This window comes from Hylaeus volcanicus, chromosome 7, assembly GCF_026283585.1.
Source record: "Hylaeus volcanicus isolate JK05 chromosome 7, UHH_iyHylVolc1.0_haploid, whole genome shotgun sequence".
NCBI classification, from domain to species: Eukaryota; Metazoa; Arthropoda; class Insecta; order Hymenoptera; family Colletidae; genus Hylaeus; species Hylaeus volcanicus.
Window position 1 is genome coordinate 9,677,488 of NC_071982.1, and position 20,270 is coordinate 9,697,757.

Sequence of the window (20,270 nt, forward strand, 5' to 3'; positions counted from 1 at the left end):
TCAAACTTTGGACGGATTCGAAGCTGATCGAAACATTTGGTTACACCTACAATATATGTAGGTATAAGAACCAGCCGAGGTGTCGATTCTAAGTTTACATGTGGCTCCAGCCGAGCGCGAACATAGAAAGAGAGAGAGAGAGAGAGAGAGAGAGAGAGAGAGAGAGAGAGAGAGATCCAAGACACGAAGCTAGGAACCAAAACATATCGGCGGGCGCGAGACAATGCTAATGTAACAATAAAACTTTTTTATTTATTAATTTTTTTAAATCTAACTTTTTCCAATGTATTTGTAAGATTTCTATGATTACAATGAGACCAAACACGTTATACGCACAGCGAAACAGGAAAGTATTTCGCTATTTGTTTGTATTTTATATTTCATATTACTTCTTATACCAAAATTTTTTTTTTTTTAAATTATACAAGATGTTCGGCAACCGAACAAAATATAAAATAAGAATAAAAAAAATACGCAGCAGCTTGGGATCGAACTAGCGATATTTTGTGTACGATATGTTACATCCGGCCCTGCCGGTGTCCCTTTTCAGCGACCTCGCATTGCGAATACTTAAGATCAGATACTTTTAGGAATGCGCTTGACAAACGTGCGATCTGCGAATCAGCGAAATAGGCGTCAGCGCTCAACGGCAGCACATCCGCTGAACTTGGGACCCCTCCCGATTTCAACGGATGCCGAAACGACAGTTCTCGAACGCGGCTCGTGCCATGCGAGGATCAGCTAATATATAAACCCGTGGACACGCCCCACGGCTCTTTTTTTATTCCGCTGTCAGTACGTCCTCATCGTGGTGATTATCGAAATCTTGTAGTCGCGGACAGGTTAACTTCACGCGTTGTCGTTACCTACGAAAGTCCGACGTATAATCGGTTAAGATCACATCGAACCTTTATCGTCAATCGAACACGCACTCAGCGTCGCGCTTTGGTCGTCAAATACTAAATTATTGTAGTCACGGATAGAGTAATCGTACGCCCGCCGCGTCGTTGCCGAGGAAAGTCCGTTGTTAATTAGTAGAGACCCGTGTCGCGAGTGATAGTTGCCGACAAACAGATCCTTGCAACAGCACAGCCCTGGGACCACAACAGATAGCTGGTACAACCAAACTGTAAGACCGACAAGCGGTAACGTACCTACATAATTGTATACTTGATTTCCCAAAACCGATATTGTAATATAAACTCGTTATCTTGTAACAATACATATTTATATGCTAAACCTTGAAAACAATCATTGCAATCCCGAATTGCTCTTTCCCGTTAGCGAATACAGTTAAGGTGAGCTTTAGCTCTTTAATTGAAGACGAAGATCCCAAGAAAGAGTCACAGATAAGCTGGGACGTAACAAAATTACTACGATCAGTTACCAGCTGGGTCGAGTTTTTTCGCTAGAATGACCGTTAACAGTGTCGTATCCAGGGTAACAGGTGTAGGGTGCTATAGCTATTGTGACTATGAGCGCGAAATCATGAATATATTTGTCCTTATTATTTATATATTGTCCTACATTTGTCCATAAATCATGAATATATTTGTAAAATTATGCAGGGGTAATTAAGATACACCTTTTTAGTCGTGCGTATACTTCATTGATGCTATGTTCGCTGCGCGTGCGCGAAAAAACCCGGCCCGACTACGATACCTGCGAACCAAGTCGAAAAGCGTGTTTATATGGTCGACACGGTAACAGAAAGGAAGACGACGACAGCGCTGCGGTGGAAAGCACGATATTGAGGCAGCCATGTTGGCATATGAATCTTCTCAATCGTAGCGACAACACCAATGTAATTTTATGAGGCGAGGAAGCAACCTTTTTGGCTGATTTTTTTTTAACCGTTCCTTGTAAAATGCTGTTGCAGGGGATAGTTAAAGATTTTTGGAAAAAGACCCACAAAAAATGTCTTGTCTTTAAATGTATTTTTAGCACGTTTCAAAAACGAATTGCAAAATGTGTAACTATCCCCCGCAACGGAATTTTATAAGGAACAATTTAAAAAAAAATCAGACAAAAAGATTGCCTCCTCGCCTCATAAAATTACAATAACTGTTTGGAAAATTGCAAACGTTTGACATCATTCTGTCTTTGTCTCTCCTCCGATTGATGTATCCCCCTCCCTGATCTATCTCCCGCACCCTTAAGGCTGCGCAGGAGCTAAACTAGCGCCACCAACGAAGAGCAACGGAGAATAGGTGAACTACGAAACAGTTTTTCGTGTTTTCTATGCACAATAATGAAAACAAACATATAATGATTATGCATTTTGTAATCAGGGGAAATAAATCTATCGACCTATCAAGAGTTTGTTTCGAAAATTTGCAAAAAAAAAAAATTTGTTCCTTAAAAACATATTTTTATCATATTTTAAAGGTGAAATTGCAAAATCGGGCGTTAGAGTGGCATGCGGAGTGATATAAAGAATATTTTAGAAAAAGAATCGTGAGACAATATTGCTTCTTTGCTTCAAAAAACTTGATGCTGTCGTCTCTGTTGCGGTTGTTACGCTAGTAGTCTAAGACGCTTTTCATCATGGTTCAGTATCGTAGTAAGTTTAAAAAATGCCCGCGGTCATACATTTTCCTTTTAAGTAAGTGTGTATATGTATATAGAAATTGATAAAAAATATTATGTACGTGTAAACTAACTTGGATTGATTACAATAGATTGAAAAAATTGTCTTTTGTGATGATGAAAAAAGTAGGTATAGCTAGTATGAACGTAATAAGATAGACAAAAGCATACGCATAATGAAATATAAGTCTTTTTGAAAGAGAATAAATGGTAAAAGTGTAGTAGTAAAATGCACCTTTACGATAATTGTAAATGATTGTAATAAATGCTTTGCGAAGTACTGGAATTCTATATTACATCTATAAATATAAATTTAATAATGGAAAATAGGCAATATATATATATTTTAAATTTAAATTTATATGAAAATATTTATATTTTATTATTTAATAGTTTTATTAATAGTTTTATCGATAATTTTTCTATCTTTAGATTTAATAAACTTTTATTTTTATTATGGAGTAAGATTAATTTTAACATTTATAATTATTGTTATCGAGGATTAGGAATTATACGATTAATATCGAGATATTATTTTATATTTTACACATTATTTTTTTCTTTACCTTTAGTAATATTTATTTTTTATATTATTATATTTTTTAATACAAATGTATTTTTTATATTAGGAATAAGTTTAAATAATGATAATTTAAATATATATAAATTTATATTTATTTATATAATATTATCTTTTTTTATTAAAATTCCTATATATTTATTTCATTGTTGGTTATTAAAAGCTCATGTTGAAGTTCCAGTTTACGGTTGCTAATTTTAACTATAATTTGTAGTTTATAACGCTGTTTCTAGTACACCTCTTCTCTAACACTTGTTCGATTGACACTCGTCAATCGAAATTTAGATATTTTTTAATATTTATTTTTCGGAAACGAAAGAGAGTCGCTCCTTGCGAATTTTACATACTTGACTTTCTTATATATACTTTTTGTCGCATACTACAATACTAATATTTAATATATCAATTTATTACGAATTTGAAAATGTATGCTGTTATTAATAATCAAATATAACAATAGTAAATGTAAAATCTAATATTTCCTGTTATTATTTTTATTTTATAAAATGACAAGTATGGTACACTGAACAAACGCAAGCGCAGAACGATATGTAATACAATAAATAATTTATACTTCCCTGATATTTGTCAATTCTTTCTTGCATATTAGATAATTTTGTGAACAATCATTTTATCATCATTTACTTATACATATGTATTTTAGCGTGTTATCTTTTAACAATTCCCCATATTCCAAAATAATTTTAATGTAAAAATCAAATACAAGTATAACATACACTTAAAATTAATAATCTATAAGAGTCTCATCGTTAGACGCCTGTTCGGAGAAGGGAGAGTACGGGGGTTTGTTCCTGGACGCTTGTCGCTTGTCCGATGTTAAGAATTCGGTGACAATACCTGGATCCCTCTTGAGCTGAAAAAAACAGTTTCTCCTGGACAGTACCGCACTCTCCCCCCCCCCCTTTTTTATACGTGGAGAAATGCATTTACGCACACCCCCTCAAACGGAGGGGGTAGTGTGGGGCTCGCCCCTCAGAAGGAGGGGGTAGTGTGGAGCTCGCCCCTCAGAAGGAGAGGAATACCCACTAAAACTCCACCAAAATAAATATTTCATCCCCTATGACATCCCCAACACGGGTACGGTCGACACTCGTCAATCGAAATTTAGATATTTTTTAATATTTATTTCTCGAAAACAAGAGAGAGTTGCGCGTTCCTACTTTCAGAGATTGTTCTACATACCCTTCTTTACATAGGAAAAAATTCTGATTAAAGAATTCGGTGCACACTTCGCGTGCGTATGTTATTAAATAATTGAAACTTTGTTTGAATATCTATATAGTATACAATCTAATATTCTTTTTTGTTTTATTACAGAATGAGCAGCCTGGAGGAAGGTATGATTACTTATTTATAGTAACTGAAAAATATTGTAAAATTTTATATTAATCTTTGTTTGTTTTTCCAACAGTTACATACGGTCTTGATAGATTGACCTTCGGGGATACTTACATAATAGGACAATATGGGGTGTCATATATTGTCACACCACTGGGTATGCCGCAGCCCCCGCTACCACCACCAGCCTTCGCGTGGCCGCAACACGAGAATGTGGCACGTTTAAAAATAATCGTTAACCAAAATTATGTCAATAATTTTTTATTAGTACTTAAAATTAATATATTTCGTTATACTAATTTCAGAGTAACAGGCGGCGGCGGCAGCGCGATAACAGACGCCGCAGAAGGGCCACGGCGGAGAAAATAGTAGTAAGACCACCTGCGAATCAACGAGGGTCACGGATAATCAAAAATGTCTATATTACACAAAATTTAAAAAAAAATAAACTAAAATTATCAAGTGTATATTACCTTAATTTGTATTTCCCATATACACCCTAGTCCAGAAGTTCCCCAACTTTTTAGATCCGCAGCTCCCTTAGTATACAGATTACACTAACCAACAAATTTAAACTTTTTTTAAATTCCGCGATATCCAGTAGGTGATTCTTATAGGGTTCCTCGTCCTAAATACAAATCTGAAAGTGAAATTGCTCCATCACCCTTAGTTTTCGAGAAATTCGAGATTTTGTAAATACGGTCGATTTTGAGAGAAAACGTAGTACTACTTGAAAACTACGAACGCTAGAAAGTTCTATTTAGTCCTAAATGATAGAGGAGTGTTTTCTGAATATGAATCATCTGCTCTTTTGAATGCCTGTAAATGAACGCCGAAGTTCAAAAAGTTGCCGACGCGAGTACTTTCCACGAAATACTTTTGTATTTTAATGAAAAGTTATTCACTTAGGTCGAATGTACTATCCATTATAGGTTTCAGCAAACATTTCTGAACAAAAGTTGCCATAATCGAATTTCCAACAATTGCGTTTGACATTGTTTTCCAATCGGTTCAATAGTTCAAATGTTACGGGCCAACACATATGAGAAACCTTCAATTTCTTCGGCTAAATTAGAACACAAAAATTTCTTCCATCGCCATGCAAAATTAGTAACTGTCAAATTATGTCCAGTTTCTTATTGTTTACGCATAGATCACACTTTTACGAAGAAAGCAAGCTTTTGTCGAATAAAATCTATGAATAAATACCGTAGTTAGGAACAATTGAGTAAAGGTACAACAATTCCAATTTTACTCTGTTTTTGTATCATTCTCCTATTTATATAGGAAACGTCAATTTAATTCATTTTGATTAGAAATAAATGTTGTATTGCTTAACTAACAATTATTCATAAACAAATTTCATAATAATATTTTGTTTACATAAAGAAATAAGTATTTTCCTTCACATTTTTCAATTTTAATATTTCATCTGGCCAGTAAAAATATTTTTTTTCCAACAGTTGGCCATCCCTGGTCTAAACCACGTGGAAAACCGTGTGTAGACTGACGATATAGTAACAACAGAACAGACGACGACAGCGCCACAACGGAAAGCGCGACAGCGAGGCAGCCATATTGCCATACAAATCATCAAGATTTCACAGCAACGAAGCTCATCAAGTTTTTTGAAGCGAAGAAGCAATATTTTCTCACGATTCTTTTTCTAAAATATTCTCTACATCACTCCGCATGCCACTCTAACGCCCGATTTTGCAATTTCGGTCTTGAAACTTTATAAATAATAAAAGTATGGTTTCTTTTTTTCTTATAGAATAAATTTGTTTACAAACACTTTTTCCAAAATCGGGCCTTACAGTGGCATGCGCCAAGGTATAAGGAATATTTTGAAACCAGAATTATTAGAAAATATTGCTTCTTTGCTTCAAAATCCTTGACAAGAATCATGCTAGCCTAATCGTCCTGTCCTCGTCTCTCCTGCAATTGTTGTATCGCCCTCTCTGTCGTTGTCCCGGAGTTTCCTACTTTTTCCGCCACTGTCGCTGAAGTCAACTCGGAGTTTGGCTCTGGGTCCTGCGCACCCTTAACATTCAAAATCGGTTTACGAAATTCGTTTCTTTTCCTGTTACCTTTAACACTACTTGTATTATTCACGATGTTCCACCAGTTGCGAAATATTTCTAAAAAATGGGCAGTATCTGTATAATTAAAATCTTTCATAACTGCCATTGTTGAATGATGGAAAATATTATTTACTAGAAAAACTTTTTGCCTATCAAAATTATTAGGAAACAATGGTTTATAATTTAATTTATAAGCTTTCTTAATAATTAAATATTTTTCAAAATCGTAAACTGTACGTAAATGGTTAAATTTAGCTAATCTTTGTTCATTCGTATAAAAGTCGGGGAAAATAAAAACAAAGAATTTAGAGTTGAGTAGCACCGTCGAAGGACTCGAGGCTAACGAAAAGCAACTGCAGAATATCATAGAAGCGAACTCGATCGAGATTAAAAGGAACAATCAAAATATAAAGAGGGTTATTGTTCTTATTACAAAAACAAATATTTATAGACAAACCGTATTAAAATTTCTAATCATTTTCATATTTAAAGCGGAACGGAGTAATTTATGTGTTAATTAGGTAAGCAAATATCAAAATAATTTAATGGACACAGCTATAATGTTTGTAATAATATCGTTTATATGATTGTACAGTGTAATATGACGTAATAAAAATCGACAGAAATTAAATGTTTTATAATTATCTCAAAACAAATTTGATAAGTAGGTTTTGTTTGTACATTTAACATAAAGCACTTAAGATCTAAAAGCGAAGAATTGACACGACATCGAATATCCTATTACAATAAAACTACGAGAGAACTACATACACAACTTTTCTCTCATTTGTCTAATGAATTTTGCTACACATTACCCTCAGGGGCTGCAGTTATGTTTGAGCATAGCTGTAGTACGGGTCTACCGATCCTGAGGTACTCGTGCTATAGATGAGCTAGTGGGAGAATTACGAATAGATATTTAAATAAATGCAAAGTAATGCAAAGTAAATGCACGATTGATGCATCAGGGCATCTTACAGTCAACTTACGCAACTTTTACACCCTTAGAAATAAAACTCACTCACTTTTGATACTCCAAATGCTTCAATTGGGTTTCAAATAATTGAACGTTACGTTGATTCCAGTTCCTTTATTTTATCCTCTAGTTCTCTTATACGTTGACATCGAGAACGGCATAGAGCTTTCATTAACGCTTTTTCTTTTTCCAATTTTTGAATTTTTATATGATCCTATACATACAAACAGTACGATTAGAATTAGATATCGATTCAGAATTCGATTAGAATACGCAAACGATTCTTTCAAATATCGGATGAAAATACATGGTTAAAATTTTAGAATTCTGATAAAATATGATAAAACACCACTTTTTTTTGTTTGATATTTGAGAGTTCGTGTATTAGATATCTAACCGACCTCGACAATTCCGCTGCCAGTGCTGCAGAAACGTATAGAATCGTTGGGAAGTGTTTGGCAAGCTTGATCATTTCTATTGAGACGCCATCGTCTACACACTTCGCATTCCCACGTATTAACATCGTTTAGAGTTCTTTGTAGTTTCCTTATTTCGGAATTTAAATATGCATTCTGTTCATAAAAAGTATTACACGTTTAGAATTTGAATTCCATATTTGTATTACATTTTTAGATATTTTTCCGTATAATTTCATACATACCTTAGTGCGAAAAGCGAGCAAGTGTTCTTCCAATTCTTTGCACTTCTTTTGATACGGGAAGCTCTCGCTTTGAATTTGAATCTCCAACGTCGCGATTTTCCCATTTTTCGACACCAACTCCAATTCCAATTCGTGAATTTTCTTTTTCAATTGCAGACACTTTTCCTCGTAATCGTAAAGGTTTTTATTAGACGTAAGAATCTCGAATTTTCTTTTCGCGTTTTCTTCTCGTTTCTTGTAATCGTTCAATCTCGCTAGCAGTTCCAAATTTTCCGACTTCAACTTATCAATAATATCCTTTACCTGCGTTGTTTCAACGTCTCTTACATCCATTTCCAATTTCATTTTGAACCCATCGATCTGATCTCGAAGTTTCTCGTTAACTTCGTTCAGGCATCTTATTTTCTCAGTTAGCTCGTTGATATGTACGTTCTCCGTTAGACGGGAGTATAATTTGTTCTCTAATTTGGAGATTTCATCGTCTCGTTCTCGAATTATTCCTGCGTATTCCTCCAGCTCGTCGTCCAGTTCTTTGTTCTTGTCTGTGAGTTGTTGGACCTGTCTCGCGTACTCTTTAATTTCTAATTCTGATACGATTGAATTCTTTTCTAATAGAAGCGCGTTGTACTTACTTTCATCTATCAACGAACTCAAACTGCTGTTTTTGGACAACGTCGTCTTAAGCTCGCTGTTTTCTTTCATTAAGACTTCAACCTTACCCTTTAAATCAGCTACCTCTTTTAACGTCTGATTTTTAATCTCTTGAAGCTCGGTCACGCGATTGCTTGCTCCTTCTAAATTATTCAACAGCCTTCCATTCGTCTCTTTCAGCTCCTCTATTTTCGCTTCCATTTCCATCTTGCTAGTACTGTTCCTGCCTTTCCTCTCCAGCTTCGCATTTTCTTGTCTAAGCTCCTCGTACTTTTCTTTCAATTCGTTCAGTTTCTCTATCAGTACCACGTTCTTATTATTCAGTTCGTTCAACTGTTTGACCAATCCAGCATTCTTTATCTCTTCGGAATTCAATTTGTCTTTGATTATTTCCAACTGCGCTTCCCTTTCCGCGAGCAGAGCCTCCGTTTCACCTTTGTATCGCTCTATGGACGACTTTTGTTTCTCGATCTTCTCCTTTAACGTTTCGCATTCTGGCATTATAGTTTCAAGCTTCGTCTTGTACTCTGATAACTCGTCACATTTCTTCTTTAAAACTTTTGCAATCTCTTCTATATGCGAATCCTTTTTCTCTACTTTCTGACTCATTTCGTTGTAAGCTTCTCTGAGTTGTTCGAGTTCCAAGTTAACCCTCTCTATATTTTGATTGTTCCTTTTAATCTCGATCGAGTTCGCTTCTATGATATTCTGCAGTTGCTTTTCGTTAGCCTCGAGCCCTTCGACGGTGCTATTCAACTCTAAATTCTTTGTTTTATAGGATTCTATAGTATACTCCAGATCGCTTATCTTCTTCTCGCATATCTCTTTCTCCGATTCTATCTTCGACTCTAATTCCATTTCTTTGTTTTTAAATGTCTCTTGGGTTTCTTTCTCCTTTTTATGAGCGATAAATAAATCTTCTTCCTGCCTATTGTCGACCTTGTATCGCTTCTCGAATTCCATCTGCCAGTTGTTCAAATCTGCCTCGAGCACCTTCACGTTGCTTTTGAGAACCTCGTTCTCGTGGTTACTCTCTCTTAAAAGATGCTCTAATTGCGAAATATTATTTTCATACTCCTTATGGACGCGTTCCCGTTCCGTTAATTCATTTTGGAGCTTCTCGATTTCCGCTTCCAACTCCTTCGCCCATATCGTGGCACGTTTCTCGGTATCCGCGCTTTGCTGTTTCTCGTCCACCAATTTCTGTTTATCTTTTTCAAACCTTTCTCGTATGGTTTTAATCATATCCTCCTCTTTCGACACGAACGTCTGTAGCAAGATCACGAAGATCTCGTTCACAGATTTACCTGAGAGATCCTCGGAAGTTCTGTTACACTTGAGCGACCTTAACTCTTTCGTCATACATTTTCTAATGTCGTTCAACGACTCGTTAAGCTTTTCGTTGTCGATTATCGTGGCATTGCATTTCTCCTCAATATCTCGCAGTCTGGAAAGTTCGCTCGTTAATTCCAGATTTTTATTAACGTGCTCGTTTAAAGTATCTTTAAGTGTTTTAAAATTGCTTTCAAATTCTTCGATACGATGCTCGTACTGTAGAGGCAGCGATTCAAGCTCGTCTTTGTGTTTACTTTCTAATTTACTTTTAGAATCTGTTAACTCAGTTTCGACTGCTTGCAATTTTTCCGTGAGAATACATTTTGCTTGTTCGCTGTCTTGCAATGACTTTTCTATCTGGAATACTTTTTCTTGGACTTCCTTGTACAAGCATTCCTGTTTCGTTTTATCCAATTGAAGATCGTCTACGCGTACTTCCAATTCTTTGATTCTAACTGAGGCTTGTTGTTCTATTTCCGAGTTTTTCTGACTCGTAACTAAATCTAATTCATTTTTCAAAGACTCTATACGCTCGTTCAATTGATCAACTAATGTATTCTTACTCTCTTCCTTCGCTTTCAGTTCCTCTAGTTCAGTTTCTAACGTTAGCTTCTTGCGTTCAAGATCCTTTTCCCTCGCCAAAAATTGTTCCATCTCGCTACTCGTGTTAGACAATTCATTCTCGAGAACTCGTATTTTCTCTATCAAGGCGATCTCGTTACTAGATACTTCCCTTCGTAGCTCCTCGTTAGCAGCTTTCAATGCGTCGATTTCATCCAAGAGCATTTCTTTTTCATTTTTCAATTCACCGAGCGTAACAGTGAAATCCACGCTCTTCGTCTTGAGTTCGTCCATATTGTCTCGCAATCGGTCGATATGATTCTGTATTTGTTCTATTCTGCGTCTACTCTCACTCGAACGTTCCTTTGACTCGGTACTCGTTGCATCCGTGGTCTTCTTTTCCTGAACCTGGAACTCTGTAAACTCGTTACACTTATCTTCGTACAGAATCGATAATTTATCATGATTTGCCTTTAACGTTTGTAACTCGTCGTTCAGATTCCGAATTCTCTCCTCGACGAAGCTCACGTTTCCTTCGTCCACGAAACTCACGTTCGCAGAAACATCGTGTCGGCTCGAATTCAATTCTCGGCTGATTATTCCCTTCAACCTTTCGACATCTACGCACTTGCGATCTAATTTACCTTGCAGGTCCTCTAGTTTCTGAGTCAGAGCTTTCTTTTCGAGTTTAAGGGCCCTGCGACTCTCGTTCAAATTTCTCAAGTGCGCGCACTGACTACAGGAAGTTAATTTCAAGTCGCTAAGCTTTTTATTTAAGCGAGTTAAGTAACCAATTTTCTCCTGTAACGTTGTAATTATACCCGCGAGTACTTCGCGGTTTTCTGTCTGTACAATATTTTGCTCGATATAATTTGCAGTCTCGATACTGTCGCTGAATGTTATCGATGTATCCCGTAATTGTTCGGATGTAGAGCGATCGAAAACTTCCATTGCTTCTAACAAGTTGTTGGAAAATTTAGTGTTCTCTTCAGAAAGTATCGTCATTTTCGCCTTCAATTCTGCTATTTCTGCCTTCAACATGTTATTCTGCGATCTTAAATGATCCTCGCTACTCTCGACAGAATTCTCATTCATTAACTGAAACTGATCTATTTTGCTTTTCAATATATCGCATCGTTCCTTCAGCACATCATTTTCTTCTATTTTGTCTATTAAATCCGTAGAAAGTTCATTATTCTGTAATTCTAAACATTCGTTCTTTTGAGCGAGGACAGCTACTTCTTCCTTATAAATGCACTCGTGATCGTACAAAAGCGACTTGGTTTCTTTGATACTTTTAAGCTCGTTATTCTTCTCCACGATAGTAGTCGATAATTCAATGTTCTCAGCTGTTAAATTATCGATTTTATTTTGATACGTCGCAACTATTTGTTCCTCGCTTCGAGTTTCCGTTATTCTAGAACGCGTGGACTTCAATTCGTCGTTCAAAGCTTCCAAATTGCTTTCTAAATTAATTTTCTCCACTGTAACTTCGCTGATGCGACTGTAAAGTTCATCGATTGTTTTTTGAAGGTCAAGTTCTGCCCTCTTTGCGTTCTCTTGCTCTGTGGCTAATTTGCCAGCTATTTCCGTATTCTCAGTTTTCAGTAAAGAAATAGTCTTTCGAAGAGTTTCTATATCCTGTTCGAGACTCTCAACGTTACATTTTGTTTCATTCAGTTCCTGATTTTCCAATTGAACATTTTCTTTAGATTCGCTCATTTTTAATTCCGTATCTAACATTATAGTATCCCCTTTGCCATCGACAATTACATTTTCTACATCTTTCTCCGTATCGTTTTTCACTTCCAATTCTAAAATCTCATTTTGTTCGTCGCATGATTCACAATTAGTATCCTCCATTTCTTTTCTTTCTTCATTATCTCTATTTTGTCTGTCCAACTCGGAAATTACTGCCATCGCTTCTCGATTTGTATCTTGGTCCGATGTTATCCTCGATTTCAATTCCGTATTAACATGTTCCAATTTGCATTTCGAACGCGTTATATTTTCAATTTCCTTTTCCAGTTCAGAGATCTTTTCAATCGCCTTTCGACGCTCGGTTTGCTCTAATACAACTGTCGATTGCAATTCTGCATTAAGATGTTCAAGTTCATCTTTTTCGTTGCTAACTTCTTCAATCTTTTTCTCCAATTCGGTAACCTTTATCGTCACCTGTTCATTTCCAAATTTCGATTCGAAATTGGCAGTCTTTTGATTTAATTCAGCTATTAATTGATCGTTCATACGTTTAAATTTGTTTCTTTCCGAAGCAATCTCTTGAATAAATTCTTCTAGTTTCGAAATTTTTTCAATCGCTTCTTCTTTCGCAGCTCGCTCTGAAATTACCTCCGATTCTAATTTCGCGGATATTTGGTTTAACGTGGCTTTCAACTCGGCGTTAATCTGCTCGAACTCGTCCTCCTTAGATGTAACGTCTTCGCTTTGTTTCACGGATTCCGTAGTGTCTGCCGTCGCGACTTCGGAATCGAACTTCAATTTCTTCGATTGTAACGGCTCCTTGTTATGCGTGCAATAATTATTATTTTCTTGGCATATTAGTTGCTTCTCCATAACTGTAAATTGACGGAGTTCCGCATACTCCTTTCCTAAATCTTCGATACATTGTCGTAAAATATGTTTTGGCGTGGAAGGAGACACCTCATAACTTAGCGTTTGAGTTGCTGTGTCACATTTCTCTGGTGTTATATTAAGATTAATTTTTTCTGGTGTTATACTGTCCTTGGATCTAGCGATTAATACATCATCCATAAATGTAACACGACGATTACGTTTCGTGACGAACGATTCGTCGTCGCTGTCGGTAACGTCTCCTCTACTTTCGCGAGCTCTTTCACTTTCAAATAATTCCAATTCGAAATCGGTGAAAGCCGTTTGAAATGTTTGATTTATTATATCTGCGGATTGAATGATACTCTTCCTGTTATGTGGCTTCTCGCAAGACATTTTTTTTATAGGCGATAACTCAGTTGCAGGCTTAAAAGAAGGCAAATGTTGATTAAACAGTCCCGGACCGCCCCATGTTTGTCTTCGTTTAGATTTATACTTGAACGATTCTTGATTCGTAGTATCTCCAGACACGATTCGCGTCTTCAACAATTCTATACGCTCTTCCAACAACTGATTGACGCGTTCTTTTTCCTGTAATTTCGATTCCATCTCTTTAACTTCTGCTACGCGATTTTCTGTTTTTATTCTCTGAAAAAGAAAATCAATTTACGCAATTACAAATCTATTTTATGCAACGAGTTGCAGTAATTATTACGACACGAATTCGAGTTATAGACCTGTAATTCTGCTTGAAGTTTCGATAATTGTTTCGCGTATCGTTTCAAAAGTGCTGCATCGGACATAACTTCGTTAATTTCTGGCTTGTTTTTTACACTTTTAGCGCGACATGCGAACCTAAAAATTGACAAAATAAAATTAAGAATTTGTAATAATTAGGAATGGTAGGAATATATTATATTAATTATGATAGCAGTGTACTAACGACAAAGTGCATTGAGTTTCTTCCAAAGCAGCTGGTGTCACGGCGCACAGTATAGCCGTCATAGCATTACCGCCAAGCGAACTCTGCAACAGTCTTGTTAATTTACTGTCACGAAAATTAACATGTTTCTGGCTATCTTGAGATTCGCTCAATTGCATGATTACTAATCCTAGGGTTGACAGAGACATGTTAATATGTCGTCCTTCTTTAAATCTTTCGCCTGTTGCTCCCGTTTGTCGTGCTCTTTCAGAACCAGCGAGATCTACTAGATTCAATTGGGAGACTTGTATAGCACCATCCGAATCTCCTTCAGCTTCTCTGCTTTCGATTGTCTAAGCGGGAAACATACATTTGTCGAAAAAGTGTATTCTAAAGCATGCTTGGCTCAAAGTGAACTTACAATTCTAAATATGGTATGACTTCTACTACTACGTTCGTTCATGTTAGTTTCTCCAATTCTTCTTATTTTATCTCCTTTCTTCATCAAAGATATCACGCTCTCTGGACAATTTGTGATTTCTTCTTTACATTGTAAAACTATTTGTCCATTACCGTCCTCTTTAAGCTTCAAATCGGTATTATTTTTGTTCAATAAATCGTTGACTCTTTCGTTGTAAAGCTCTAAATATGATACTCTGGAAAATGAAAGTAATCTTTCGTATAAAGTTGATCAATTTGATATTTATCTTCTTAACTACAAAATAACTATCATATCAGTTTCCATGATAATAAGTATACCTCAATAAAAATTCCCTTCCGATAGTGTTTCCAATCGCGTCAAACATATAGTCAATCGCAAGTGGGACTATCCCGAGTTCTTGGGATGTCCCTAGCATGCTGTACGTTTTACCAGAGCTTGTCTGCCCATAGGCAAACACCGTTCCATTGATGCCATTCACAGCAGCATCGACAATAGGCTTCACGATAGTATTAAAAACATCCATATTAGTTGCATCGGTATCAAAAATATGATCTGTGGACGTAATCCAATCAAATAAACTTCGTTAAGAATAAAATGAAGTTTTACCATTCAAAATCTTTACAGACGCTGGATACGCACCGAAGCAAAATCCTCCATCTCCACGTTTTTTCATCTCCGGATCGGTCGGGACAATACAGTTCCCTTGAACTACCCATTGTATCGTTTGATTCTCTTCTTTCTCGCGTTTTATTAACGGTCTCACTCTAATCGCAACTTTAATGCTATCCGACATTCTTACTCATTAACGTATCGTTCGATACCATCAAATAATTAATAACAATATTTACATCGCTTGCGACTTTCCCATAATTTTAACCGCCGTTTGAAAAGGAGACTCTCTCAATGTCAATTTATATTTGAATTTTCTGCAGTCCGATTGGCCGCTTTAACCATAAATTTGCTATTAGCAAGGCGGCCGCCTAGCGCGTAGCCTACGCTACTGCGGGCGCTCCAACGGTATACGCGCGGTCTGATTGGTCAGTGTTTTCCGTTAATATCTCCTCAACGAAGCTTCGGACAATATTTCCGCTAAGGAAAAAGTTGTTTCAAACCACCTCTCGAACCACCCCTTTCAAGGTGTTACAATATTTTTGGGACACCCTGTATAGCTCTTATTTAATCTCTATCTGTTCATAATAAAATCCGACCTGAGGTCCCATTGAAGGTCATATGCAGTCATATGTCATCAGGATGGGCAAAACCCTAGACTTCGAATAAATCTGAAGTTTGCTGATATGTTTGTCTCGTTTCCTCTTTTAAACATTTTCGCCCATCTCTGTCTGTCACATACAATGGGTTCCACTAGTCACGTCTATGTTACCAGATTTGGTTCCCACTCACGCATGCGCGTCAAAAAAAGCTGAGCGCGCAGTGCTGTAGCTATAGGAAACAATGTATGATCCCATAGCAACGGTTGGCACCAAAACCAGGAAAACCGTTTCTTTTGCTATAAAAAATGTGTTTTGTCTGTAAAATTACTTCAACCCCTATCCCTATGTTATCATTCATCCATACAATTAATGTTATTGCATGTTAAACAGTATTTCCAGTTTTCATTTATAATTCTATTTTTCTTTGGGGCGATTAAAGGTGCCAGTTTTATGGTCGTATTAGATACTTTACTGACATTAACAATAAAACCAGTGCGCATGCGCGACTGGAAACCGAATCTGGTATCACTGGATCTTGTTTATTTCTTTTTTTCTTTTCTCTAGATGAAATTGGATGAAATATAACTGCATGAAAACTTTGTTATAATTATTGTAGCTCCTATGATTAGTTTATTTCAGAAAAAAAATGTATAAAATTTAAAAAACGATAAAGACTACACAAGTAGTAAGTTATATTTGAAAGAATTTGCATAAATAGAAAACATGAATCACTATATAATATTTTTATTTGTATTTATCCTTGAAAGAGGAATTTGTTTTGAAAATTGTAAGCCAAATATAGGTAAGTTTAGTTCAAATTGAAAGTCAAATATGACTGAAACTTGTTCGCTTAGAAAAATGATAATAGATTGTATTTTATGCATAGTCTAATTTTCATATTTATATATTTTAGCTATTATCGGTGGTGGTATTGGTGGTGCAGCAAGTTCGCATTTTCTTACAGAATTATTTAAAAATAATCTTAACATTGATTTATACGAAGCAAAAACTATCGGTGGACGCCTAGCCACAATTCAAATGGATGATAATGAATTTGAAGCTGGTGGTTCAATTATACATCCTGAAAATAAGTACATGCAAGAATTTGTTAAACTACTTGGTACCTTATTTTATGTCCTTTTACAGTTATAATTGTATAAATATTTACAAAATAATGTTAATTTAATCATTGTTTTCTTTGTAATTGTGAAGCTTCTTAATGAACTCTTTTTTTTATTTATTTAGGTTTAGAACACGTGCCAAGTAATAATCAAAGAGCAGGGATTTGGAATGGTGAAGAATTCGTATTTGAAGAAAGTAACTGGGAAATAGTATCTTTAGCTAAATTATTTTATAAATATGGTATTCAACCATTTAGTCTTAATAGGTATTTTGCATCACTTTTTGATAATTTGTTAAAAACATGTTACTAATTGGTATTACAATAATAGTTGATTTTATTTATTTCAAATAGATATATAAATTCCATAGTTAATAGCTTTGCAAAGATATACAACTTACAGGACGCTGGAAAATCATTTGAAAATATCACTAGTTTCTTAACAGTAATGAATGCAGAGTTCCCAAAATTATTACAAATATCTATTAAACAATACCTTTTAAACTTGGGTTATGCAGAAAAATTAATCGACGAGATTGTTAAGGCTACATCTGTCGTAAACTATGGACAAGATACCAATATTCATAGTTTTGTTGGTAGCGTATCTTTAGCTGGAGCAGGTTTCAACTTGTGGTCCGTTAAAGGGGGAAACAAAAAGGTTATTTTTATTAATCTCTCAATAGATGTAGTTTCATTTAACAATTAATGATGTGGTAATGTTTTAGGTACCTGAACATTTAATATATAGAAATAGAAATGTAAACATTGTACCTTCCTGTGTTACAAAAATTGTTAATGTGCCAATAGAAAATGGTACCAATTTATATGAAGTGCATTATCGCAATAAAGGTATGCTATATAGTTAATAATATCCTTGTTATAACTCGTTGAATAATTATGTCTATTTCAGATAGTACAACTGTAATGAAATCAACGTATGACATCGTAATTGTTGCAACTCCTCTTATTCGTGATCAAGAATTTCCTATAATTTTTGAAGGATTTCCTAACAATGATCTTCACAGCATAGGAAAATATCATAAAACTAGAGTTACTTTTGTTCAAGCAGATTTAAAACCAAATTATTTTGGTTTAATAGAAGGAATAGATGCTATACTTAGTTGCGAACCCAATAAAACAATAGTTAGTTCTGTGGGAAAATTGAGTTCTGTAGATGGCTTAATGAAACATAGCAGGGTTTGGAAGATCTTTAGCAATACACCTTTAAAGGAAGGAATTATAAATGAAATGTTTTCAAATGTATGATATGTAATATTTATAATATTTACAAAGAAAAAAATAATACTACAATTGATAAGATTTAACGAAATGTAAAACCACTATAATATTTTTTTAGATCAATGCGGTGAAGGAAATTGTTTGGGATGCTTATCCTGAATATTCAACAGAAATTCATGAAGCAAAATTTAAACTGCACAATGCGCTTTATCATGTGAATGCCATTGAATGGGCTGCCAGTGCAATGGAAATGAGTGCAATAAGTGGAAAAAATATCGCAATTTTAGCGCATGAAAATTTTTCTCAAAAATGTAATTTTAAACGTACTCAACAAACACAAGCTGATGTACCTGAAAATACACCATCTATAGAATTATAGTAATTATACTATATGTTATTACATACATATGTGATTGCAAATTATTTTAATAAAACTACTTTAAATACATGAAGTTTAAAATTATAAAAAAATATAAAATCATATGATTGATCTGTAAAATAATACGCTGAAAATTCTTATAATTTGATTATTTTATCAAAAATGTAAAATGATTCTTTAGATTAGATAATCATTTATAAATAATTGTGTTATTTGGAATTATGGAATGCAGTGGAATCGAGGCGTTGTAAGCTGTAAACATTTGTGACGAATTGTGAGCCAAAGTATAATGTAACATGACCGTATACAGTCATTGTTCGCGGAGTTATGATTATTTAAAGTTGAGTGAATTTCAATAAAACCTTTTATTGCTCCGTGTATTATAGATCTTACAAATCTTTTATTACATATATACAGATATACATGAAAAATAAAATGTAAAATACTTTTTTTTTATTTACTGAAATATGCAGATCTTTTTCTAAATATAACGTTGGTTTTTTCATGAGGCCAAAAAATACACCGATCAAGAGCTAAAACATTGCAGCGAACTCTTTGCATTGCAGATGATACATATTTCGACCATGAATTAACAATTACCAAGACATTGGCGTAGTATTGAAAAATAATCCTAGTCCCACCTTGCTTTGTTCCATTTGAGCCGTGCACAATGGAGCAAGACGCAAATAAGTAGTAGGACGTGGGACTGCAGCTTTTCAGCGCGTGAGCGCTTAAATCCAGGGATGTGAACCGAAACAAAACTATGTAAAGCGTTTCACTTCGGGTTCGGAGTGAAATTATTTCGCTCCAGAAACGTTTCACTACAGAAGCGAATCAATATTATATGTTATAGTTTTGTTTCGCTCCAGGAATGAAACTGTTTCTGGAGTTGAATTCATTTAAAAGAAGCAGTACAATAACTGTTCGGTTTCGGTTACAAAACGCCTACTGGTGGGGGAAAGTAGCGAAATTGAAACAGCTACGGAGCGAAATGTTATGAATTCTGTTTCGGTTCCTTCGATTCACTTTTAGTATTTTTACTCTTTTCACTACTTCCAATATTTTCATTATTTTCATTGTTTATTATACTCATTATTTTAATTATTTATACTTTCATTTTTGTTTTTGTTATTTTTATTATTTTCAATGTTTTTACTACTTTTATTATTTTCATTATTTTTTGTGCCTTTCATATGCTTTGCTAATATATACATAGATCTCGCGATTCTCGCGATTGTCTTTTACAGGTTTCGGCGCTTTGGAAACGTTCTGTTTCTGGACGCTTCCAAACACCACAATACTAGTACAAATACAAATATGTGTATAATATATATTGATATGTGTTATATCGATTATGTATATTATATATAATATACATTTTCTATTTTAATATTTATGTCGTACTAAATACTAAATATATGTATAAAAAGCTATTCCTGCACGTAAAACTTACATCTAGAGTACATGACAAATTTGATAAACCAAGGGGTATTACAATGTTAATGCAATATGGTAGTTCGTAACAAATTTGTTTGTCATAGAGGACTGTTGCAAATTTGTTAGTTTACAAATAATTTATTTGCAAAATTT

The 20,270-nt window shown here is 35.0% G+C and overlaps 2 protein-coding genes and 1 long non-coding RNA gene across 7 annotated transcripts; 2 read left to right on the forward strand and 1 right to left on the reverse strand.

The window, feature by feature from the left end:
- Positions 1-20: 20 nt before the first annotated feature.
- Positions 21-4,738, forward strand: LOC128879804 (uncharacterized). Its single transcript, XR_008457703.1, has 3 exons — positions 21-1,145; positions 4,508-4,527; positions 4,602-4,738. It is a non-coding gene; the product is annotated as an uncharacterized LOC128879804 (long non-coding RNA).
- Positions 4,739-4,756: 18 nt separating this feature from the next.
- Positions 4,757-15,807, reverse strand: LOC128879789 (kinesin-related protein 4). Of its 3 annotated transcripts, XR_008457696.1 has the most exons (11): positions 15,371-15,807; positions 15,049-15,283; positions 14,711-14,945; positions 14,311-14,642; positions 14,105-14,222; positions 8,250-14,015; positions 7,990-8,160; positions 7,638-7,802; positions 7,428-7,505; positions 5,002-5,168; positions 4,757-4,909 (listed from the first exon to the last, which is right to left on the reverse strand). XR_008457696.1 is itself a non-coding variant. In XM_054129252.1 (9 exons), the coding sequence occupies exons 1-8, from the start codon at positions 15,522-15,524 to the stop codon at positions 7,683-7,685; spliced, it is 7,131 nt and encodes a 2,376-aa protein (XP_053985227.1). In that variant the 5' UTR covers positions 15,525-15,807; the 3' UTR covers positions 7,171-7,505; positions 7,638-7,682. The 3 variants fall into 3 exon arrangements, 1 of the variants encoding a protein (XP_053985227.1); XR_008457697.1 differs by lacking the exon at positions 7,428-7,505; XM_054129252.1 differs by lacking the exons at positions 4,757-4,909; positions 5,002-5,168 and having other exon boundaries at positions 7,171-7,505.
- Positions 15,808-16,436: 629 nt separating this feature from the next.
- LOC128879160 (prenylcysteine oxidase-like) lies at positions 16,437-19,058 on the forward strand. Of its 3 annotated transcripts, XM_054128060.1 has the most exons (8): positions 16,440-16,627; positions 16,710-16,744; positions 16,856-17,062; positions 17,188-17,329; positions 17,417-17,720; positions 17,788-17,911; positions 17,973-18,322; positions 18,420-19,058. In XM_054128060.1, the coding sequence occupies exons 3-8, from the start codon at positions 16,981-16,983 to the stop codon at positions 18,678-18,680; spliced, it is 1,263 nt and encodes a 420-aa protein (XP_053984035.1). In that variant the 5' UTR covers positions 16,440-16,627; positions 16,710-16,744; positions 16,856-16,980; the 3' UTR covers positions 18,681-19,058. The 3 variants fall into 3 exon arrangements, with proteins under 3 accessions (XP_053984034.1, XP_053984035.1, XP_053984036.1); XM_054128059.1 differs by having other exon boundaries at positions 16,437-16,744; XM_054128061.1 differs by lacking the exons at positions 16,440-16,627; positions 16,710-16,744 and having other exon boundaries at positions 16,881-17,033.
- The last annotated feature ends 1,212 nt before the right edge of the window (positions 19,059-20,270 follow it).